General features: G+C 39.1%; 1 protein-coding gene across 2 annotated transcripts in view; it reads right to left on the bottom strand.

The window, feature by feature from the left end:
- The window catches only part of agbl4 (AGBL carboxypeptidase 4), a 327,718-nt gene that overhangs the window by 112,163 nt on the left and 188,826 nt on the right, over window positions 1–26,729 (bottom strand). For both annotated transcript variants that reach the window (XM_008407873.2, XM_081606423.1), the window contains one exon: window positions 18,650–18,689. In XM_008407873.2, the coding sequence (XP_008406095.1) occupies window positions 18,650–18,689 (40 nt within the window). The remainder of the gene's footprint in view (window positions 1–18,649; window positions 18,690–26,729) is intronic.

Here is a 26,729-nt window from a genome sequence, read left to right as displayed (position 1 = left end):
CACTGAGTATTATTTAGAGGTATCACAGTTAGGGGGTCAAGAAAGAAATACACTGCACATTGTCTAAAGTTTGATTAGGAAAAAATAAAGTAATTAGTCATTTTCCCTCTAACACCAGCTTTTGAAAACAACTGGTCTATCATTCAAAATTTCTCTGAGACACACTTAGTGTTTGACTTGAATGTGACAATATGCTGTAGTGTAAAGGGTATGAATTGAATGCACAGTGTGTCACAAGCCATGCATCTCCTTTGGTGTATTATGCATCATTGTTATGTCAGCTGCAGCAGTTGTAAGGCCCGAGGCACAAAGCTTTTACAACTGTGCCTCCTTTTCTCTGCCGCAGAAACATGTCCAGTAAAAGATGTTTCCAAAAACAGCAAAAAATTCAAACACAAGGAATGACTGGACAGTAAAAAAAACATATACATCTGTATCATTCCTTTGTCTCCAACAGAGGTCAGTACAAAGTCATTCAGACACAAACAAGACAGCAAGAGGACATGGTGTGCTGAAGAATGTCCAGGATTGAAGGGATTAAAACAGATGCTGTGGAGGTTGTTTTCTGTCTGCTATTAATTTGTCGAAGATAAAGTCTGACCTGGCTGCCCACGGAAAGTCAGTTAGATTCGTTAATATCCTGATGATTATTAATTTTCTTTTGAATACTTGAGGATATGTACCCAGATCTAATAGTGATTGAGGAATATAGAATGAAAAACTTCAGGTCAGGTAGATTCTGTGTTTAGCTGCAGATACACAAATCTAATTATGAAGAGAAGAAAAAAACCCTCTCAAATCTGAAGCACTTCTTTTCTTCAGAAAATTGACACATTTCCCCTAAAGTTTGTACTAAGTTTCCCTTCACAGAAAAAAAAGTTTGTTAGCCAAGTGCCCAGATGTGGTGATAATTAGCATCCTAGGGCCTCCAGAGCTAAGATGATGCAAAAGGCTGCAAATATTGATCCAGGAGCTGTTAGGACTGACATTGTACCTCTACACACACACATTCAAGAGTCCAAAAAAACTCAATCCTTCAGCCGTAACACAGAGACCAAGTGGCATCAACCTCTATTATCTAGTCCCTATGCTGCTAACACAAAAGGCTCCCTGGAACAAAAATCCAATCAGTCCTCTCTTGGAGGATTTTCTCCACAGCAGTGCTTAGCAACACTGGTGGCTCTGCTGGTGACAAAGAAATAATCTCAGAGCCCACAGCCGGCACACAGACTGTTTACTGCCTCCATCACACCGTCCTTTTAGAAAGAGGACGGACAGTCTGCGCCTCTAAAGTATATTGTCATTTCAGTGTCCTCTCAGTTAAACGCTCTCTGCCTCTCTCTCCCCCTTTTATGCATGGAAAAGCATGAAACACATGGCCGGCTGTGTGTACAGTCCGTGAAATTACCGCATTTGCAACACAGGGAATATTTACTTTAAGTATTATGAATATAGGCTTGACAGAAAAGAACCATCAGGCATATAGACGGGTGACAGGTGTTAAATAATTGTTTGAAAATAAATATTTTCAGCAGTCTGTTGCCTCCAACACCCCCGCCCCGTCCTCCCCCTCTCCTCTCTGACTCCTATCTCTCGCAGTCCTCCATTCTTTGGTAAATTATCACACTCGTTCTCCATTCATTAGCATGCTGCTGCTTATTTAGCTACGCTGTTGAGAAAGCTTCAACAGAATCAACTGGAAAATACTCAATATGAGGCGGGCAGCGCGCACTTGTCTCTCTGCCCCCACCCTCCCATCTATCCATCTTTTGTATTTTTTTTTTATGTTTTTTTTTTTTTACTACATCAAAATGGAAGCATGGTTCCCTATAATGAGGAGGAGGGAGATAAAATATGCAAATTTACCAAGAAAGGATATAATTAGGGCAAGTAATGGGAAGTGTTGTTTTCACAGCTGTTCGTTTACACAAAAGCCTGATAGCTATTTTTCATATAAATACTTTCATTCTTGCCTTAATAGCTACCAACATCTCTACATGTGTACAAAAGAGAAACAAAACCGCATCTATAACGACCATTCAGAGATTATTCCTCAGCTAAGTTCTGTAAACCAGCAGGTGAACATCAAAAATGTCTGAATCAACTAAAATAGTGTTTGGATATGACCAATTTTAGGTTGATCATCTTCAATTGGGGACCCCCTGATCAGAAGTTAAATATCTGATATTTTTCTAGTTAGATGAAGACCTTATGCAAGTTCATTAAATACTAAATGTTAAATCAAATAAATATCTTTTATTTTAAAAAATATATTTAAATAAAATATATTTTAAAATCCAAACTTCTTAACCATTCAGTCATTGTTTTCCATTATAAGACCTTTTGTTTCACATTGACTGCTCTCTCACACAGTGTGACATCATATCTGCATCTGCCCCAAACATTAATGACTGCTCGGGGCAGAAAGGCAAGAAAAGAAACAATAAGAATGTTGTTATTGAATTACAGGTCAGAAATAAAAATGCATTTGGGAGCAAAGTTATATAAAAATAAAAAAAACAGATTTCAAACTAGCCACAAAATAATGACCAGTATGTACGGAAAACTCCACATTATACAGCAAGGGTGAGTAAAAAGTGTAATAAAACTGCAACTTCTCCATCAAGATCTTTGCTTTTTTTAAATTTAAAACGTGTTTTTACAAAAAGATGTGTGCAAATGAATAGGAAATGGAAGCTTAATGAATAAATGTATGTTTTTTCCCCCCCATTTTATCTAAACTCAAAGGGGAATTGGTCTGGCTGATAAAGATCAGCTGATTAAAGTCTAGACAACAAAAAAAGCCTCTAACACACAAGGGGGTTACTTTCCATTTATCTGCAGGAAGAAGAAACAAAGATTAATGCACTGACACAGACATCTTTTTCTATCAAAGTAAAGTTAATAATGACACCAACTTGAAGAGTCTGTGTTTCAGAGGGTAATACAAGCAGCTCCTGCAGATACAATGACACAAACCTCAATGCTATTAGCACAGACAAAGAAATGAACATCCTATGAAAAGCAATGGTGCTACTATAACTAGGACAAACAGAGACAACTTATAACCTTGTGTGTTTTTGTTTGGCTGAGTGATAGAAAGGTATTGGTGGAGAAATTATATAAAACTATGCATTACCAATGTTTACATGGTCATTTAGTTCAAAGCAACCAACAACTGTGCTGTTTTCAAGCAGACATTGTGCAAAATGTAAAAGTGAAAGTGATGATGAGACATCAAAGAGAAAGATGAAGTCATGAAACAAGGAAATAAAATTATCTCTGCACATAAAACAAATGAAAATAAAAGAGGAGCTTTATTTTTACTACACTGGCAAAAAAAGGGCTAGAATTGTTTTTAGCTTCAGGGTGTTGATTTAGCTGGCAATAATAAGACAACTAAGCTGAGCCCCAACCATTTTTTACAGCTCCTTATATTCCTAATAGTGTGCTTTTTATTAACTGTTGCCCCTCCTGGCAATCTGAGCAATTTTAAGAGCTAACCTGGTATGAAATCCCCCTATTGTATCTCATATTCCAGTGGAAGCACAACCTGGATCAGATTTTTATCCCTGTTTAATTTAATGTTTAGAGTGTATTTTGAGAATTTTAGGGCATCAAATCAAGTCTAGTTCTCAGCGTGACAACACTGAGTGCACCCTTAGCAAAATCACTAAAATTAAATCACTTGCATTGTTGGTTACTAAGAAATGTTCATTAATATTTTGGATGTTAAATGTTTGCACTCAGGGGTAGAAAAAAAAAATGGTGGCTCAGCTAAGTGAGAGCTTTTATTACTCCACTGTACTGCTGTCTTCAACAACTTGCCTACAGTAAACTAACAGCAATTTTAACAAAATTGAATTAATTATAAAAAAATAAATAAAAAAAAGAGCTGGGGCCACACGACAATCTTTTGCGTAATTTTTTTGTGTGTTTTTGGTGGGAAAATTTGTTTGTTGAAGTCTGACAAAACAGCTGTAACAGAAAAAGTTAAGGCAATATTTAGAGCAGTCCATTAATATACTACTGTACAGCACCTCTTCTATGTAGAAAATCAAAAATACTCAACATCAAATGTATACAGCTGAACTGTTTAAAGAGATATTGTTTTTGATATTGTTATTGATATTGTTTTGTTATTGATATTGTTATAATGCATCAGATCCAAGATATTGTTAGTGCCAGCCAAACGTCCCTTTTTTATTTTTTTACTAAGTGGCAAATTAAGTAAAAGAGAAACTTCATATTTAAGCTTTTGTGGTTACTCAGTAAGTGTTTTGAAGGTTTTATCCATGTTTTGCTTCAGAGTTCATGTGCTGCAATATGCTGCTTCTAAATTTAAACAGATTTTAACTATCTCAAATTGGCTCAAAGATGTGTTGTGATGCTGTGGCAATCAAGCATGAACATTTTGGACGTTTACAGCATTCCTCCTTAGCCCTTTTCTGTCTTGAAGACAAGCAGGTGGTGTCTGAACATCCAGTAGGAAGACATGCTTTTCAACTAACATATTTATGTACTGCAGCAGATGTAAGCACTCATTGTGAGGGCTATAATTGTATAATAAAGTTGTTTTAACTCAAGTTAGAATGTGACTGCATTAAAATATGTTTAGTCTAGTCATCTCAAATTCAAATATAGGTCAGAATGTGACTTCTGACCTCAGCGATGGGGTTTTCTCTTGAGGAAAACATGCATTAAACACAAAACCCATTTTCAAAAGAGAAAAGCTTAAATAAAGGACATTTCTATTCTGATCTGATGGAATCAGCAGGGGAAAGGAGATACAAAGACTGAAAGAACGGCAGAAAAAAAAAAACATTGCAGGAGATCCGAGGACTGCCTATAATCTCCATGCTACCTCGTAGCTTTAAACACATGCACTGCATGCTTCTGAGCCTATATCCAAAAGTAAGAAGGCTAGTGTGGAGACACACACACACACACACCCTTTCACACACACACACATTCAAGACACGACCATCCTCTCCAATCGGCGGAGATCTCATGAATATGATTGACCTTTTTTTTTTCTCCACTGTATGCTAAGCGTGCATAAAGGGGGAAAGAGAAACTAAACAGAGGCAAGCAGAGTTAATTTAGAACAACACATTATTGGGTGCTCACAGCAGATATGGAAAAGGACAATCTAATCGATAAACCGAAAGAATGGCAATGACCTCTCAAATCAATGTCTGCACCCCATTTTCTCACTGTGAAAAGACAAAGGCTCCAGTGCAGGTGCTGCTGTTGTTTTGCTTTGTGCAGTTTGCACCTGTGAGCGTGTGTTATTTGTACATGTATGGTGCTGCGGTGGAACAGTTGCCAGGACTAATCATTATTTAGCTGTGGCGAGGCTGGAAAGGTCAGCAGTCTGAAATGTCAGGCTGTGTTCAACAGGAGCCAGATGCAGTCGTGCGCTGCTCAAGTGTCCAATTAAAGAGGGCCGAGTGAGGTTTGAGTGGGTCTGCGTGTGGGAGTGTGTGTGCAACTTTGTGTGAAATGAGAAGGAGGGAGGGTAGATATGCAGTGTGTGTGTGTTTTTTTTTTTTTTTTTGGCTTTTTATCAGCGTTTGCATGCATTAGTCCTATGGCATGTGTGGAGAATATTAACACTTTACAGAGAGTTTTGATGCTCCCGTTAGCTTTTCAACCAATGAAACCGGCTATTAATTAAACAGATCAACAGGGTCTTGTCATTTTCTACCCATACATAAAAGGAAACCTTATGCATTTTTGGCGATATACACTATGTTGCCAAATGTATATGCTAACCTATACAAATCAAGGCTGATTATAAATGTTTAGTAAAAGACTTAGTTCATTCAGGAAATTGGGAAATTTCTGCACAACTAAATATCCCACATTCAACTTTTAGCTGTTCTATGTCAAATTGTGACCAACTGGGAACAACAGAAACTGCAGATGTTGAGGCATAGTGTGCAGGGAGCCAACAACTACTCCACTGCCTCAGACAATTGCTGCAGCAATTACTTGATAGGTTTGTGTCAAGTATTACATTCATTGGAGAGGTGATTACGTTGCCTTGCCGTTTTTCAGTTCTCATCCTTAGTTTGAGTGAAGGAAGGTCAGAATTTTTCAGCAAAGAAAGACATTTTGGAGAAGTTCTTGCTCTCAGTGTATTAGGATTAACTTTCCATCTGGTTCCAACATGAGTGTGCAACAGTACAGAAAGAAAGGTCCAAAAAGACATAGATGAGTGAGTTAGGTCTGGAAGACCTTGACTGGGTGGTCCCGCTCAGGATAAACGAGAGCAGAGACTTCTCATCTAACATCAGTGTCTGCAGTCACAAATGAGCTTCTGAAATAAAGTTAAAAACTGCATAAAACCACATCTGGACCTCCCAGAGGAGTGAAGGTTGAAAAGGACAGGTCAATATCAGGTCATATGCTTGTCAAGGCAGATGCGCTAATTCCTCTGCATTATCAGACGGACACACAAGTCTGGTTCCTTTATCTCTAGAAACCAGTCTAGGATTTATCCCACTGAGCTGAATTTCTCCAGTAAAATTTCAACTGGGCCAATCAGTGAGCAGAAGGAGGAGTTGTGAACAATGATATCGATTTCCTGTGTTGTTAAAGAATTGTAGTCTGCCTATGTGGTTGTAGACAATGGCAGTGGAGGAAGTGAACGAGGCCATTCAGTCCATATTGGTCATGCTTATAATATTGAGTAATTAAAGTCGTAGTAAGAGGAACGTATTTTATTGCTGGCAAAGATGATGTGGTTCTACTCCCCATGTGGTAGTTGATGCTGCATGCTTCATCCAGCCGGTGCATTACATACATCATAGCCAAATGTTTGCCACTGGGTAAAATCAGATCCAATCATTTAAAACTTCTGTAGAGTCCACTCCTCCAGAAACCAATCATTTCTCAAAAGCCAAGGATCCAGACCTTCTGTGCAAATTGGGATTAATAAGGGGATTTTAACATTCCAGAGAAACATGCAAGCCTAAGAAATACTATGAAATACAACGAGTACTAAGAAATGGTATGCCAAAATATAAGGAGGCAGTTACAGATTAGTAATGCAATGTATTTCACCAAATTAGTTACAACGGATAAAGTCAATGTTTTTCAGTGCCCATCAAAAAAACCCTGATCTTAATCCAACAGAACATTTCTGGGTAGAGATGGAAAGGTGAGAGCAAACAAGCTGTCTCTTAAATTGTACTATTTTTAAAGAAAAACTGGCCAAAGTTCAAACTATTGTGAAAAATGTAGGATTAAAGAAAACATCTGAAAATGTCTTTCTCCCTCTTTATTCTGGCATTTTGGTAATCATAACAAATGAACAGGCCAAAGTTAAGCAGATTTAGACAATAAAACCAGGGTACCAATACTATGTACATGAAATGCTGGTTTTATCTGAACATATACATAAAGCTAGGGACTTGATGCTTTTCAGTGATTTCTTTCCTTCTGTAAGTTAGTTTTACTTCAGTTTTCTACATCTATATCCTGTGCGAATAGATGTTTAAGGGTGACTCATTCTTTAGAGTAGCTAATGAACACCATTAGAAACAGAGACCAACAGAACAGCAGGGGCAGAATCCTCATCAAATCAGATTTTCCCTCTCGGACACAGTGCGTTATAAAGCCACTAGAGCCTATTAGTTTGTTCACACCCTGTGATTCCAACTGCTGCCCATGCAGTGAAGAAAATATGGTGAAAAGGTAACGATGGATCGAGTACAGAGGGGAAAAAAAAAAAAAAAATTCCAACATTTTTCTGCTAACACACAACAACAGCAATGTGATTAAATAAGATCATTAATAAATAACGGCAGCTAACGAGAATGCTGCTGAGCCAATCAAGCACAACGAAGCATCATACAGAGAGAAAGACAGGTGTGGGGATGATGAGAAGAAAGGAAGCGAAGGAGCGAGAACTCCTTTTAATCTGTAGGTAGAGAGAGATAGAGAGAGATAGAGAGAGGCTGTCCTGTCTGTGTCTCCCTATCGGAGCCACTCTTCTTAAGGCAATCACCTGGTTTTCATACAGGAACATAATAAGCTTTACTGTGTTCCCAGTGTGTGTGCACGCATGTCCGTTCACCTGCAATGAATAGTAATAAAGCGGGTCAGGATGAAATATGTCTGCCGAGTTAAGGATATAATAGACCTCTCTTCAAGGCCGCACAACAACAGGCTGAAAAATGGCCTGCAATCATTTACGCACCACACACACACACACACACACCGAGCTCCACAGCAGCCAAAGAAAGGCGATTCTAACAAAGAAATATTCAGAAAGCCATTTCATCTTGTGTGGAGGGTGAAGACCGAGGCTTGAACGATGGCAGTGCCGCAATGCCAACATTTCAAAGCCTTTCAAACAAAGTCAAGCATTAAAGACAAATGAAAGCAAATTATGTGATTTTATGCAAGCATGTTGGGCATTTATCATTTAAAACCATCAAGGATGTGAGGGCAAGGTGCAACATTCATGGCTCCGTTATATAGCAGAAATGAAACAAAAGCCAATCTGTTCCTGACATTTGCAACATGGTACACCTGCATCAATGCAACGGCCTCATACTGTGACTCTTAAAAATGTACACAACCCTACTGAAGTACCAGAAAAAAAATTAAACCACATAAATAAATAATGGCCACATGTGAATTTGTCCTGTACAATTTAAATAAAGTATGCACAATATAGCTGTTGGGAATAAATAAACAATAAGGTACAAGAACCCTGTTCCATAAATGTTCCTACCTTAAAGTTAATTTTTTTGATCAAACAGGACATAAAATTCTTCTGTAGACGTCTGTCGGCATCCCACATCTTTACCAGATGTCATTTCCTCATTGTGAGGATTTTTCTTTTCCGTAAGTCTTCTTTAGAGCAGATTTTTCTTTAACACCAGAGCATGGCTCAGTCATTCAAAAACTCTTCTCCGTTTTCAGATTTCTTTCAGAAACTTGCAAAGTTTGTGTGAAAAACGTCAAACTATTTATAATTTCATCCACTTTGACAAAAACCTGCGTTTCAACACCGGAGAAGTAATGACAGAGTGTGGAGCTCCACCACCCTCTTTCACTGTGGATGTGATGTTCCTTCTCTGGTGCTGTATTGATTTGGGTCAAATAAAGTATTTGAAATTCTGGCCCAGGTGGTTTTGTCACAACCCATTCAAGTTTCCTTTGAGCAAAACTTATTCTGAGGACACTGTTACTAATGGAGAACATAGGAAGTTTTTTGCTACACGAAGAACATGTTGAACATTTCAAAATGTTCAACAACCTCACCAAACATTACACCTTTACTTAAATAATATAATCGAGCTGGTACTACATTTGAACTTTATTTCAGCTTAATTGGAGTTGAGTGGCTTTTCTATGATGGCAGGTGTGAACTCATGAAGCGTGCTTTAAAAAAAGTACAGAGCTAAGATGTGCGCAATCATGCCATTGTACTAACCTAAACTGTTGTATCTGAAAAGTAGTTTGTTGTTAGTTAGCTCTGCATTGTGCCTTCATTGTGGAAATGTATTTTCATAAGTTGTAAGTATTTCCCGCACACACTGAACTGAAATAAAAAGTTATAATTTCTAAAATATGGACTGGATTCATTCATTTAAGTCTGACGTGAAAATGCTTTCATGCTGAAGTTTCACTCATTCTCAGAAAGACTTGTGACTAAAATATGATTATAGTAATAGCATGATAATAAGCTATGCTATAGTTGGTAAGAAATATTCGATCTATGTTCTTATTAAACGCAGGTTTTTGTCAAAGTGGATGAAATTATAAATAATTAGACGTTTTTCACCCAAACTTTGCAAGTTTCTTCTAGAAATCTGAAAATGAATTAGAGGTTTTGAATGACTGAGCCATGCAAGAAAAATCTGCTCTAAAGAAGACTTACGGAAAAGAAAAATCCTCACAATGGGAAAATGACATCTGGTCAAGATGTGGGATGCCGACAGACATCTACAGAATAATTTTATGTCCTGTTGGATCAAAAAAAATAACTTTAAGGTAGGAACATTTATGGAACAGGGTTCTTGTACCTTATTGTTTATTTATTTCCAACAGCTATATTGTGCATACTTTATTTAAATTGTACAGGACAAAGTCACATGTGGTCATTATTTATTTATCTGGTTTAATTTTTTTCTGGTACTTCAGTAGGGTTGTGTACATTTTTAAGAGTCACAGTATGAGGCCGTTGCATTGATGCAGGTGTACCATATTGCAAATGTCAGGAACAGATTGGCTTTTGTTTCATTTCTGCTATCCATAATGTAGCAGATGTTAACTCTTGACAAATTTTTGTGAAGAGTCGGTGCAGCAGCGCAGAGGTTAAAAGGTTATGAAAGTCACGAGTAATATGGATTATAAATTAGTCATTTAAAATTCTGCAGCTTATTCTGGCTGTGTCTGCAAAAAAAGCTGGGAGTACGTTCTGGGTTCTGGCCGGATCCGGAGCCCAACACGGGATCAATTTATCACATTATGTGTTACAAATTTTCATCATTACAATGATGACATTTTTCAATTTTCTTTTTTAAACCATTGTTGAGGTTTTTTCCAGTTGGCTAGGTCCAACTTCCACAAGCTGTAGTTGAACAATATTTTTGGTTCAGTTGGAAAATGTTGCAAATTGAACATCAAAGTAATTGCTTGTGGTGACAGATCTGAGAATTTTCATTTAATTCAGTATTTGCAGCTTCTTTTGTGGTATGTAATTCACACAAAATGTAACTATCCACAGATGCACTGCTACTTCACACATCATCAACTCTAATCTACAAACCAGCCAATCCAGGAGCACCATTTGTTTTCTTTGGCAGTGATTGGCTGTACCCACCCAAGCCTGAAGATCCAGAACACCTCGGATGTTAGCCCCTATGCTAGTGTGAAATCGCGCTCCACCATGTGTATTAAGCTGTATTTGGAGTTCAAACTATTAAAATAAGCAGTTATATGTGTGTGTATAAAGGAAGTCAGATTATCAGGAATTTCAGCCCGAGGTTCACTGTACACATCTGAAAAACTGCAATTTGTACCAATTTAAAACATGAATGTGTACATTCAGCATTTGTTTCATTCAAGTAAAAGTCAATTTTTTATTGATTTGAAAAACAGAAGTCATAACGTTGCATTTTTTCTTTCCTATTATATAAAACCAAGAGGCTCTCGATCAAAGTCACATTAAGGCTTGAATAACATTATCAGATAAATACAATATAAAGCACAAATAAGACAAAGATGTTGAGAAATTTTTTAACTTAGACATCGTTATAAATTGCACAATTCAAACTTCCAGTTCCAATAAACGTTTCCAAAAAACTTAAAATAGCAAAAATATTGCAACAGCTGCAATGTTTCACCCATACAGGTAGGAAGTGTTTCATTGCGAGGTAGATCAGTGTGACTCACTTATTTCTGCAGGATCAGTGACTCATATACAGACACACGAGAAACTGTGCCAGGACAAGTAAGTGTCAGGTATTAAAACTTTCTGAACTACTAAAACTCCAAAGATTGGCCATCTGGCTGCACACAGTATGGCGTGCCCTTTCAGAGGAGGTTATCAGCTCCATCGATCCACATAAATAGATTCAGTTTCCTTTAAAGTGTGGAGCGGATTTAGACACGGCTTGGCTGGAAAAGGCTTTGACCAGAACCACTTGAGATACGACTCACAACCTTTCTGAGGTACGACAAGCTCAAAATAGGAAACTTAAGCTGAAAATTATTATTTGTCCAGGCTTTTTTTTTTTTTTTTGGATTTGAAATGGATCTTTCAACAAAACAAGTTTGATTCTTATCAAAAAATAAGACGGGAATTTTGAAGATAATAAAATATGTAAAACCTTCATAAAAGTACCAAGTTAGAATTTTTTTTTGAGTTACAGAAATCCTATAAAAACTTATTATTACTGAACAGATTTTATTTTATTTTTTTTACATATTTCCACTGGAGTTTTTATGATTTATATAAGTGATGAGCTCAAAGTTTTTAAGGTTAAAAGTGCCATCACCCTAATCTTTGGCTTCCTCCACAGATTCTCGATCAGATTCACGTCATAATTACTTTCAGTCACAAATAAAACATTGGGAAAGTTAAAATATTACTTTAAATATAAATCTACCAGTGATATAAATTATTTTGGTCTTAGTTATTCCTTAAAATATCCCTATGTAAGTGTCTTTCTTTAGTTAAGATGAGAATGAAAACAAGATGTAACAAAGGCATAACACTGTAACCACTATCTAACTAAAGCTTGAAAAATAAGTGGCTGGAAAAGCAGAAAAGATCAATTCCTTTTTAAAATAGTTTTTAAAAAATCTGTTGAAAGTCACTTTGCCATTTCACAGAAAGTTGCCTAATCAGACAACATGTTTATTTAGCCATCACATTAAGGGGATAAGCGCGTTTTTCCTTTTCACTTCACAATTGGAGGTGAAGTTGTTGTTTTGGTTCTCTTACAAGCTCATATTTTCCCCAAATTCCTTGTTGCCCTCTGTCAAACAGTCAAGGCCACAGCTGAGTGTTGCCTCTGCCCTGGACCTGAGGAACAGCTGCAACGTAAACATGCTAAATTAACTGGGTCTCCATGAGCCTCACATACGCATTATTCTAATCAAAGCATATTAGATCATCCAGATACTTTAGACATATGGGTCTCGGTATCTTCTTCGCCGCTGCCATCTGTTTCTCCCCACTTCTCCTCGCTCTCCATCTCAGTGGATCCCTCTCTCACACAGCTGCCTCTCTTAGAGGCTGGCAACGATTTCTAACTGAGCAGCTACTTTGTGACATGTTCCCACTTTCAGTCAAACTTAAAGCGCCATATGCATGGCTGACTGCATGATGTGTTTCTGAGCTGCACATTGGACACAGTTCAAAACTACTTTGCACAAAACAAAAACAACAGGCTAACATATGAGGCTTGTGTGCTGAATCATAACGAGATCTGTTGAGGTGCAGGGAAAAATATGATTATTATTGCAACATTTTTCTTATCTTCATGAAAACACTGTTTGAAGTTGTTATAGTAACATGTAACGCTCATCATCACTCAAGATAAATAAAGAGTAGAGCAGGAGTGATTTATGCAAAAACAAACTGAGAACAGGGCATGTTCAACAAATCATCAGAACCTGTGGTATTTCTGAGGAATGGAAAGATGCACAGGGCTGCACAGTGGCAGTTGGTAGAGCTGTTGCCTTGCAGCAAGAAGGTTCTGGGTTCGATTCCCGGCACCGGTCTTTCTGCATGGAGTTTGCATGTTCTCCCTGTGTATGCGTGGGTTTTCTTCAGGTACTCCGGTTTCCTCCCACAGTCCAAAAACATGACTGTCAGGTTAAGTGGCCTTGCCAAATTGCCCCTAGGTGTGAGTGTGTGTGTGTGCATGTTTGTGTGTCCTGTGTGTCTCTGTGTTGCCCTGCGACAGGGTGTACCCCGCCTCTCGCCCGAAACGTTAGCTGGAGATAGGCACCAGCAACCCTCCCGACCCCACAAAGGGACAAAGGTGCAAGAAAATGGATGGATGGATGGAAAGATGCACATTTGGACGTAGAAGCATCTTTTATTCACAACTTAACATAATCCCTTGACGTGAGTGAGTTCAATGAAACACAAAACTATTTTTATTTTACTTTTACAGAACCTGGTTCCTTAAAGGAGTGACAGAAACCGAGCAGGTGTCTAGGGAGAGATTTGAAGAGGCCATGTGTCTGTTGCTTAGATATTGAGATAAAAAAGTCAGTACAAATACGTGGCTTAAATCAGATCGCCATATTTGCATATATTGACTCTTAAGATGATAAAAGCGAATGTTAAGAGAGAAAAACTAATTTAAACACAAGTATCAGTCTAGGCAAATCCTGACAAATATTTATCAAAAGTTTGTGTTCCTATAAGTTTCTAATAAAATTCTGGTATATATATATATATAATAAATAAAAAAATTCCCTTCTCACCCTCCGCGGGTGGTCTGTTTCATCCTCTGAGCTCGGGTCCTCTACCAGAGGCCTGGGAGCTTGAGGGTTCTGCGCAGTATCTTGGCTGTGCCTAGAACTGCACATTTCTGGACTGAGATGTCTGATGTTGTTCCTGGGATCTGTTTGAGCCACTGCTCCAGTTTGGGGGTGACTGCCCCGAGGGCCCCGATGACCACAGGCACCACTGTGGTCTTCACCTTCCAGGTCTTTTCCAGTTCCTCCCTGAGGCCCTGGTATTTCTCCAATTTCTCATGCTCCTTTTTCCTGATGTTGTAATCACTTGGTATTGCTACATCCACCACAACGGCTTTCCTCTGTTCTTTATCCACCACCACAATGTCCGGTTGGTTCGCCATTACCATCTTGTCTGTCTGGATCTGGAAGTCCCACAGGATCTTAGCTCGGTCATTCTCCACCACTTTTGGGGGTGTTCCCCACTTTGATCTTGGGGCTTCCAGTGCATATTCTGCACAGATGTTCCTGTACACTATGCCCGCCACTTGGTTATGTCGTTCCATGTACGCTTTCCCTGCCAGCATCTTGCACCCTGCTATTATGTGCTGGACTGTCTCAGGGGCCTCCTTGCACAACCTACACCTTGGGTCTTGTCTGGTGTGGTAGATCTGAGCCTCTATTGCTCTGGTGTTTAGGGCCTGTTCCTGGGCGGCCAGGATGAGAGCCTCTGTGCTGTCCTTGAGTCCAGCTTTCTCCAGCCATTGGTAGGTTTTCCTGACATCAGCCACTTCAGTTATTTGTCGGTGGTACATCCCATGTAGGGGCTTGTCCTCCCATGATGGTACTTCCAGCACCTTGTCTTCTGTTCCCCATTGCCTGAGACATTCGCTGAGCACATCGTCTGTTGAGGCTTTGTCCTTGATGTATTTATGGATCTTGGATGTTTCATCCTGGACAGTGGCTCTCACACTCACTAGTCCTCTGCCTCCTTCCTTACGGCTCGTGTACAGTCTCAGGGTGCTGGATTTGGGGTGGAACCCTCCATGCATGGTTAGTAGCTTCCTAGTCTTAACATCCGTGGCCTTCATCTCTTCCATTGGCCAGCTAATTATTCCGGCAGGGTATCTGATTACTGGTAAGGCATAGCTGTTTATTGCACGGATCTTGTTCTTGCCATTGAGCTGGCTTCTCAGGACTTGCCTTATTCGTTGGAGGTATTTGGCTGTGGCTCCTTTCCTTGTGACCTCATCGAGGTTGCCATTTGCTTGTGGTATTCCCAGGTACTTGTAGCTGTGCTCTATGTCTGCTATTGTTCCTTCTGGGAGTGAGACCCCTTCTGTGTGGGCGACCTTCCCTCTCTTTGTAACCATCCGACCACACTTCTCTAGTCCGAATGACATCCCAATGTCAGTGCTGTAGATCCTGGTGGTGTGGATCAGTGAGTCGATGTCTCGCTCGCTCTTGGCGTACAGCTTGATGTCATCCATGTAGAGGAGGTGACTGATCGTAGCCCCATTCTTGAGTCGGTATCCGTAGCCAGTCTTGTTGATGATTTGGCTGAGAGGGTTCAGGCCTATGCAGAACAGCAGTGGGGACAGAGCATCTCCTTGGTATATGCCACATTTGATGGACACTTGTGCAAGTGGTTTGCAGTTGGCTTCAAGGGTGGTTTTCCACAGCCCCATCGAGTTTGCAATGAAGGCTCTTAGAGTCCTATTGATGTTGTACATCTCTAAGCATTCAATGATCCAAGTGTGTGGCATTGAGTCATAGGCTTTCTTGTAATCAATCCAAGCGGTACACAGGTTGGTGTGTCGGGTTTTGCAGTCTCGGGCAATTGTGTGGTCTACAAGGAGTTGGTGTTTGGCTCCTCTGCTATTTATGCCTATGCCCTTCTGTGCCTTGCTCATGTATGTATCCATGTGCCCGCTTATCTTAGCCGCTATGATGCCTGACAGGAGCTTCCATGTTGTAGAGAGACAGGTTATTGGCCGATAGTTGGATGGGACTGAACCCTTCGAGGGTTCCTTCTGTATCAGGATTGTGCGCCCTTCAGTTAACCATTCAGGGTGAGTCCCATTTTGTAGCAGCTGGTTCAGTTGAGCTGCCAGTCGCTCATGGAGGGCAGTGAGTTTCTTAAGCCAGTAGGCATGGATCATGTCAGGTCCTGGTGCTGTCCAGTTTTTCATACCCGAGACTCTGTCTTGGACATCTGCCACAGTGATGGTTACCGGGGCTTGTTCAGGGAGGTTGCTGTGGTCCTCTCGTAGAGAGGTTAGCCACTGTGCATTGCTGTTGTGGGACGCCTCCCTTTCCCATATGCCTTTCCAGTATTGTTCAGTCTCCAGCCTGGGTGGGTCTGCTCTGTTGTTATTACCCTGCCATTGAGAGTACACTTTAGCTGGTTGGGTGGCGAAGAGCCGGTTAATCCTCCTGGCTTCATTCTCTCTCGTGTATCTCTTTAGGCGGCTGGCCAAGGCTTGGAGCCTTTGTTTGGCAGTTTCGAGTGCTTCAGGTATGGGCATCTGGCTGTACTTCTTGGGTACTGATCTTTTCATTGCACCCCTTTGGAGCTCTGACAGTTGACTCACTTCCCTCCTTGTTATCTTGATCTTAGCCTCTAACCGTCTTTTCCATGGTGGGTATTGGGTCTCATGGTTGCTCTTATAACCAAGCATCTCAAGGATCACTGATGCTGAGTTGTATATCAGCTCATTGGTTTCTGTTATGGTGTTGGTAGGGATCGTTCTCAATGCCGAATTCACATCTTCAATGAGACTTTCTGATGGTACTTCACTCAGCCGTTGTAATTGGCGTCGGGGTCGTCTGGTGTTCATTCGGGCCATGATTCTCTCTCTCAGGTCAGTTGCTGCCTCATTCAGCTCAGATGGTTCGTTCATTACTGGGGCTACATACCCAGTCTCTGGGTGGGGAGTTGTAGTTGACTCCCTTCTGACCTGGCATCCTGGCTCCTTCCCGTAGCACTTGTGTCGTACCTCGTCAATCTCCAGTTGTGACAGCAGTTGCCGTTTGCGGATGTTGGAACACTGAGCTACTAGTTGTTTGGCAGTTAGTGTTGACTGGGGATGTCGAGCTAACCATTCCTCCCACAGTCTTTGCATGTAGCCCCTCTGACTAGGATTACTTGAGTAGTAGCATTCCAACAGATCCATGTTTTCATCTCTCGCCCATTTCCGTCTTGTTCCAGTAGCCCACTTTTCATCAGGGTGCTCTGGTCCCCCAGCACCTGACGCAGACCTTGTTTGACCGGGCGACGTCTGAGCCGGCATGTCATGCTTATTTGTGTCTCTCATGGTATGAGGTAGGCTATATAGCTCCAAGGGTCTTGCCTAAGGACCCACACTGACAGCTCAATGTCACCGTTGTAACTTTTTGCCCCAGCCCCCAGCCTGGCCTCGAACCCGGGTCTCCCGGGTGGAAGACTAGTGACTTACCTATTGAGCTATATATATATATATATATATTTTTTTTTTTTTTTTTTTTTTTGTGGCAGAAGTGGCCTGTGTTGACTATGGTGAGACAGGGAATGAGAGAGAAATGAGGAAGACGAGCAGCAAAGAACCCAAGATACTGTAGAGAATCAAACTACGGACAGCTGCGTCAACTTCTGTAGATAATGGCACCCGCTCTACTTCCACATAATAATAATAATAATAATAATAATAATAATAATAATAATAATAATAATAATAATAATAATAATAATAATGCAAGAACACATTCTCCCAGATCAATAAACTTTAAATTCTTCTGAAAATTTAATGCTGGAATTGGAAGACATTTTAAATGTCCATAATAAATAAACAAAACAATTGAAAGAATAAATAAAACAAAGACATTTGTCATCCAGATTTTTTTTAGAGAAAGAAAAGAGAAAAACCATAAATTATGCAAATGGAAACGAGTTCATTTTAATTTATCCTGCGATTAATTGATTTATTGCTTATTGAGACAGGTCTATGCACCGCCCCATTCAAAACTTTTAAAATACAGAGTTTGACAATATTAAAGGGTCATCCATCCTTTCAACCCAGTTTTTAGACATAAAGTTTCATTAAAAACGATTTGTTGTACATTGAACAGTACTCAGGCTTTAAATATGCCACCCACAAAGAGCACAGAAACACAGAAGTGGAAAAATACTGCTATATATATATATATATATATATATATATATATATTTTTTTTTTTTATCAAAAAATGTATGCTGTGCACATTGCGACTTTAAAAATCCGCGGTCTTCTGACATTTACCACATCACAGCCACAGACAGCCCCCTTAAAACGGGCTCAAAAACCAGATCAGGAGGCATCAACTCAGCAGTGGTCCTGCTGCAAGGCTTTTGACAGCACAAGCAAAGCTGTCTCTGCTCTTACTCCTCCGTCCAACTGTGCAGAAATGTGCACACGGCACCCAGAAAACAGCATGTTCTTCCTTTTAACACCTCAAAGTGGGTCTCACAGTTTTGCTGGCACGTTTCATCATTTCAAATCAATATCAAACCAAGTTGTAGAACAGAAAGAAAAAAAAAAACTTATGATTCTGAGCATTGGCTGATATTGAGCTTTTTCTGGGAGGGGGAGGGATCATAGCAAATTATGTTTATTTCTGCATCGAGGTGTTGCTCTGTTGGGTCGATTGCAGGTGACAATGAAGCCAGGGAAACAAAATCCCAGGGACTTACCAGAATTGGTGATGGTTAGCAGGTCCAGACGTCTTTGTTGCTGAAAGAAAAAAGAAAAGGCAAGATAAATGTCACAAAACAGTCATCAATACCTTCATCAATTCTAATATTTTAGTTTTGCAGAAGTATATTGATTTATCTCACATGTATGAAATTGATTTAGACCTCTGAATAAAATTAGCAACAGTTTGGGCATCTGCTTAATGGTAAGACGTGGACTTAATGTGTACAAATTTATTCATAGAGTGCAGGTCATTTTAGCAAAATTGTGGTCACTGAAAATGAATTTTAATATGAAAGAGAAGAAAAAAACCTGTCGGAGAAACTCTCAAACTCTAAATACCCTCTTAAGAAAATGGTAGAACCGTCAAGATAAGCCTTGGTTTGTAAGGACCCTTTTGCCCATTACTGTGTTTGTGTGTTGAGCATCTTGTACGTATGGTGTTGTGTTTCAGTAAAGTGTCCAATTTTACACTTGATCTCTCCTGCAGATAAGGAGTCTGGAGGAAGTGTTAGGTTTTGGCTTCCCTTGTTAATCTGCTGCAAGCCTACATGAACACACACAATAGCAGATCGCAGACAGATACTTGACTGCTGAGCACTGTAAGTAATCAACACCTCAGAGTTCCTCATCTACCAGCCTCTGATAGCCAAGAAGATCTTCACATCCAAGGAGAGCATGAAGGATCTGTGCTTTTGTATACAGAGTGTGGCAGTGAGTGTGTGACACAGTGCGGGTGGGTCAAAGTCAGCTGCAGCGTTTACAACAGTGGACGCCATTAACATTCAAGCCCCATTCTGACCATTTCGAAGGAGAGAGCAAAGAGATGTTCAGCAGCACACTTGGAGGTTTTTCCCCTTGAAGACAGCTCTGCATTGTAGAGAAAAACCCTCTTATGAAGCTGCTAGACACTTGTTTTAGTGTCTAGCAATAGGGTAACTATGTGTTACCCTATTGCTAACACATAATGTGACTTTGTTCAGCTGCCATTTCTCATGTACCCTTAAAGAAAATACATTATAACTACATTCAAAGGTCACCTCATCAGTAAATGGATTCTGCTCATGATTTCAGTGGAGTATACATGCAGCCCTGTGAAGGCGGCAGAGGTTTGTTGGAGTACATTACTGAACGAGCAGCAGCATCATGGAGACCAATCAGCAAAGCAGGCAGACAGGGATGAAGCTATGCAGAAGTTTAAAGGAGAGTGAGATTATAAAATACCCCAAGCTTTAGACAGCTCACAGATGACCGTCAGCCAAAAAAAGAAGAGAGCGTGGAACAACTCTCTACTCAGACAGGCAACCAAGAGGCCCAGGATAACTCTGGAGGAGCTGCACAGATCTGCAGCTCGACAGGGAGAATCTATTAGTCACAGCAGGTCACATACCCCTCACATCTGTCCTTGTCGAGTGGTAGCAAAAAGGTTAAACTAAGATTAAGACTAGACTAAAGAACAAACACTACACAGAAGTCTGAACACAGGGACAGACTAAACCGAGCCTCATTTTCCTTCCTCTTCAAAATGAGCTGTCGACCCGTTACAAAAAAATAGACAGAAAAAAAAAATCTAAATAAATTGTGAAACTAAAAATATGGAGCAAGACTTTGTGTCCATATAAATCTGAATAGAAACAGAGTTCCAATAACATTCATCCTAAATGGGCTATTAGGTATGTGAGAACAGAAAACGGTGTCAGACTGCAGGTTATTAAAGGGGTAAGGATGCTGAGGTTGGTGACAACGTAGCAGCAGAGGTCACTGTGACAACACGAGACTCAAACAGGGATCATGCTCTCTGCTCACACAGATTTATACCCACATATCTTTAACAGACCAACCTTCTACATAAATACGGAGCAGGTGTTGGTACTACACCAAAAAGAGAATCACCTGTAATTAATAATGTGTTTGTTCATAGCAGAAACATGCTATATTCTCCCAGGAAAACTCTTTTTAAATCTCTCTATGGTGCAAGGCAGATGGAAATTCTCCATGCTTCTTCCGTGGGTTTTTTTTTTTTTTATTAAAAATGTATTTCTTCGTTCTGCTGTGTAAGACCACAGAACTAAAATAATTAAAGATTGACATAAATCTACTGATTAGTCAGGCAAGGGTTGACAAAAAACTGAACATTAAAGTCTGCATGTTTTGAAATGTATGGATTATACATAATCTTGAAAAGTGGGTTTGAAAATTGAGAAATAAGACAGATATACAAGTGACTAAGTAGGTAGTCACTTGTATATCTGTGACTACCTAGTCACAGATATACTAGGTAGTATATCTAGATATCTAGTACCAAACACAACCTAGTGAGGTAGGTTGTGTTTGGTGAATGATTACTTCAATGAAATTGTGGCACTTTTGTAAATAAAAAAGTATGATTTAAGCACAATAAACGAGTTCTTGGATTGTATTGAATCCCTCAACCATATCCAACAGTCGCTTGCTTAAAAGGTAAAGCATGAATTTAATGCTGAATACTGAAAAATGCATCAGTTACATGTATTTTACGGTTTTCAACTAATTGGGAAAACAATAATTTTGGAAAAGAAAAAAAAAATTCCTGACTTGGAATACAAAATGTTTAACCAATTTAATAATATAACACAGTAAGGTTGATGTAACACTACTACAATAATAAAATTTTAAAAAAGCCTTACACTGTTGTTACTTTGTGTAATATAGAAGGACAAGACGCAAATAATTTAATAACCTAAGTACTCCTCTTTAAACATTTGCCATGTTAATTTTAAATAATATAGGCATCAGTTATCATTCATTTACATAGAGTCGCTATTAAAGTCAAATATCAAACTCATCTTTATGAGTTTGTAACATCACATAAAGATGAACTTTCCTCCAACACAAACTGAATCAAAAACTGTTTTAAAAATGTAAATTAAGACAAAGTTCAGTTTTTGTTTCAGCTAAGCAAAAAGCTTTGACGTAGACTAACGTAATGAGAAAATGGCAAATTAGAGGAGAAAGCTGATGCGACCTGTTGAAACCTTATTAAATTAGTTTGATTACACAATCACACAGACTTTCCCGTACATTCCTCTGGAGGATTTCAGCAACGAAACGTGGCACACCAACTTCTAATTTTTATCAGCACAGGTATAGCGTAATAGATAGTAAACACAGTTGCACATAATAAAACTTAAACATCCTCCAAGACACTGCCTTACTTTTTAACACTTCTTTTCTCAAAGGCATGAAAACACACCCAGAGACTTGAACAGTTGCACTGCACTTAAACCAGCAAATGAAAAGTGTGAGCGGAGTTCATTCTGGGACCGCCTAAACGCAGATAATGAATCTATGATAGAGAATTACAACACATTACCACCACTTTCTCTTCCTGCTGCTTTTGTTAGTCCCAAAATGGATAAGGTGCTTAGTGTTCCTATGGAGGAAGACACTCGCTCACACAGAGAGAGGAAAGAAGGAAGAATCTGAGTCAGACAGAATAATATTAGGAAAAAAGTATTCCAGGGCAGAAAATAGGATTGAATTAATCTTTATCGAACATAGCTGAGAGCTGAGGAATCCCATACTGGGTGAAGTCAGCCCAGCTTCACTTCCCTGAACATACACAGCAACAGATTACTGAGAATACAAAGAACCTCAGCTGCTATATGAATGACAACCCTGTAACCCTTTAAGCTCGACTGTCTTTCACTGCCAGCAGGCAAGTTTTCAGAAGAGAAAAATTTGAGATGCATCTTTCTTTTACAGAGAGAGCTTCGCCGACTGTTGTAATGAAACGCCCTCTACCCGGGTCAGAACTTTAACATTCAGAGATTCATTTTTTTTTGCATGTCAGTCCAAATGGCCTCATGCTCCTCAAACCAGGAGCATGAGGAGTCTATGAAAAAAAATAAATAAAAAAAATCTAATGTGCAACGTGCTTCCCTGGTTTGGTTGCATAAAAATAAAAACTGCATAAATAAATAAAAAAAATATTAACCATATCATAAAACCAAAACCCAATACAATTTAATGAAAAAATGAAGATAACTGGTCCTTCTAAGTTTTACAGAAAAAGAGTTTTCTATGCCGATCCGTCTGAGAAGGATGTTGAAATGAGAGTTGGACCTCAAGCAGGGGACACTCTGTGTTTTACTGTCCCTGCTTTGTGATGCAGATATGATTCTGAGAATTTGATTTCATCTGCCATTCTTACTTTCTGTCATCTATTCAAGTTAGGCCTTATAATTTAGAATTAGGACATGTAACCTTTTACTTTTTGTATTCTGTTAAACTCCTCCTAACTCCTAATTAGCTAAAATTCTATTCTTTTTTTTTCATTATTTTATCAGTAAAGAACAGATTATTGTTTAAAAGTAAAATTGATTTCAAGACAGTACATTAGTTAAAAAAACCCAAAAAAAAACATTTAATGTGACTTTAACCCACAACCTCATCTGATTGACTCGTTATTGAATTTAAACCAAACTTGAATGGAATTGATTAGTCAACAATTATTACTAAAAATCCATCTGTCCAAAATCCACAAATGCTTCCAAGAAGCGACTCCTGACTGGACCTGCCAGTTATCAGGTCAAAAAGCGACACTACAGATGAGAGTCAAAGGTGAAAAGCGCCCAGCTGTCTCTTTTGCCTGGCCAGATATTATGCAGTCGCTGAGGAGAATGAAATCACAAAATAACCCACAATGCCTGGAAAGTTACAGCAGAGAAATTTTTTATTTTATTAAATTTTTTTCCTAGACATAAAATCTGAGCAGAAAGCTTGGATCAGTGATTCTATTCTTTGATGTTTAATGACTGCAGGTCATAATAAGGTTCGATCTTTACCTCCACAACTGGAAAAAGTTCAGCTCTGCAAAGACTTCCAAACAATGAAAAATTGATATTGTGACCAAACGACAGACCATTGTTTCTCTATTATTGTTTTTATCTGATTCTATAGCAAGTTTCTATTATACTCTCTAGAATGTACGCATAATTCATTTTCGGTTTAACAAATTGTCTTCTAATATGAATCTGGCAACTGCCACCCCTCTAAAGAAATCCATACTATTTTAATCAGTATAAATATGGCAATTAAAAGAACCAATCTGCAGACGAGACAGCAGACCGTCCCAACATCCTAATCTGAGAGAAAGCAAAGGAACAAGGAGAGAGTGAAATGGAGTGTCAGAGGTGGATAAAACCATTAATGCACTAAATCCCTTCTTTATGACTAAATTAAATATTCATACACAATCTAGCCCAAACCCATTTGCAAACATTTCCTACAGAATTTACTTTTCATATTTGGTGATTTTTATCTGACACACATGAAAGAGACGAAGGCAGGAGAAGGACAGAGGAAGGAGAAGGCTGTCTGGGACAGAAATGATGAGCAACAACAAACCCAGCCAACATTGTAGCTCATTTAAAATTAATTCTGAGTCAATATGACTAAATTACTTTGCAGCATGAAGTATTGTGCAACTTTCTCAGTTTAAATGAGTAAATAAATCTCAGTTGTACATATAAGAACAATCTTGTTAAATCTGGATATTCATAAAGTAAAACCCTATTTGGAAAGGATATATTGTGAAAAAAAAAGTAGCTTAGCTTTAACTTTGATTTTCATTAAGCAAAAAAGTGCATCAGAGAGCAGACAGATGCAGAAACAAACCCCAAGCAGTGATATAAATGCTACGCCGTCATCCCTGCTGTGTCAACACACATTTGCATTGTTTATATCTAATCACTTGGCTTTGTTTATAGCTGTAAACTTTTTAAATGAGTGTGGTGTATTTAAGTCTGTAATAAATTAATTTTTATCTATAATTGAACCCCTTGATGTCAAGAGCTTGATGCTTGCACAAAAGTCTAAAAAAAATACAAAGATGAGCGACATTAATTAGTGAAACACATTTGAGGACATGAAAAAGACACTTTATTTTAAGACCAGTAATTTTCATTTCAATTGGGCAGAACATTAACTAAAATTAAACGCTGAGATGCTACACTTTAGGTCCAAATTCATTATAGTAATGTTTGAATATGATAATAGGAGCGCTCATAAAGAATATCAAAAAGTCTTCATGTTGGTTACCAAATAGTAGTCCTTTTAATGAATGTGAGCAAAACATTAGTAAGTGGTTGAAAACCTTGTTGTTTTAGAGAGAGACTGAAGTAATGATATGATAGTCGTTGTATTTGTCCATTATTTTTGGAAGTAGTAGGTATAACTATGGAATGAGTTTTCTCCCTTCATAAACAGGACTAGAAAAATGTTAGGTGAATATAACTTGAAATAATTATTTTTGCAGATTAAAGCATTTACAACAAACCACACCAAGAAAAAGGACAAATATTTCACATTAATTAGTGGTTTTACTACCTGCATGCATAAATGCCTCAGTAAGTGTCCGTAATTCTGTTTAGACAGTTGGACATGTGCAATTCCTCCCTCCTTAAATAGGGTTATAACCGTTTATGTAGTGGTCACATTGGTGAATCAACGTATCAGAGTTCTAGTGACAATGGCTGACTGCCTTTCCATGCACCCCTATATTAGAGTAACTCAGGTTTAAGATACTCAAGGTTGACTTAGCTTGAATCAAGTCAGCTGTTTTGTAACTTAAAACCCAGAGTATCTTGGCTAAGGATAAAATAATGCAAAGTTTAGAGACAAAGCTTGGAGAATCAACTTCCTGGAATACCCCTCAGCTCAGATGAGGCCAAAGGTAAACTTTTTAGCTGACTAGTAAAACGTTTTGTGGGACAGAGAATTAAATCTGCATGTCTTTGCAGAAATAAATGAAGCTAACTACTGGGCTTCAGTATTTAGCTTCAACCTGACAGAGGCTGCAAAAGACCTGAGACTGGGGCAGAAGTTCACCTTCAAGCATGACAGGAAACCTAAACATAAAGGCAGAGGTACAATAGATTGGAGCAAAACTCCATCAAAAGGTCCTAGCTGTCCACAGAGACACACTGCAGCGCCAAAATCACATGCAAGGATCTGCCTATCATGTAGACAGGGTTGCAGGAGGGGTCACCGGTTGATGCCGTTCACAGTGAGAGCATCTTTGTCAACAGTGTGACTAATCCAGCTTCCTCTGGCATTTCCATCATGCATCAGCTCTGCATACTTTATTTGGACTGAGTCACTGTTTTCACTTTGGCATTTCTTAAGCTAAACCCCAACCACACACACACACGCACACAGACACACAGAGACACACACACACCCCCACACACGCACACCCACACACAGACACACACACGCACACACCTGAAATTATATGATGCTGTCTGGGTGCTTAAAAACATCATAGTCATTGTCCCTTGGTAACACAGAGCGGAGGTGAGGTAAGAATGAGCTAATGGGATGAGCTGTTCGGGTTATTTCTGGGTGTAGCTGTCTGGCCTACTGAAATCCTATACATAATGAAGTCAGAGAAATACAGGCAGTAAAGACACAGGGGTTACAATAACTGTAAACTGTAGTGGAAAATGGCTGCTTGCCGGTAGAAGAAGAGATCATCTCTCTACTTACACAGGAGTGTCAGGTAATGTTAGCTGTGGCACAAAGACAAGCTGGGAGACGATGGGAGCAGCGGGGATGGGATGTAAGGCGATGTTGCGTGACCGGGAGCTCTTAGTTAAAAATACAACAAATTATATAAAAAATGTATTCCTTCGGAGAGCAGAGATCAGCCTCTTCCCAGGGGAACGGAGAGGACGGCCACCTGCACAATCAGCACAGTTTTCCTTCTTCCACTTTCACTCCATAACCTTGAATATCATCAACTGCTGTGTTGTGACAATTTCCAAAACAGCTGGCAGGTTTTTGACAGCACATTCAACCATCTTTGCTCACACAATGTGAAAAAAACAACAACTTGATCATTAAATATTTATTTGAAAAAAATAAAAAGTGACTGAGTTGACCTGCCCATTAGAGGAATGAATGACCAAAATATCACTAACACACTGTAGTTGTTTCTATTTTATTTGAACCGCATATGTTTTTTGAAGAAAGAGAAATATGTCAGTTTCATTGTGCATAAAACATCTTTTGCAACTATCTGCTCTAAGACTTATT

Source organism: Poecilia reticulata, chromosome 4 (genome assembly GCF_904066995.2).
Source record: "Poecilia reticulata chromosome 4, P_reticulata-male-v2, whole genome shotgun sequence".
Lineage (NCBI taxonomy): Eukaryota > Metazoa > Chordata > Actinopteri > Cyprinodontiformes > Poeciliidae > Poecilia > Poecilia reticulata.
This window is presented reverse-complemented; position numbering and strand designations above follow the sequence as displayed.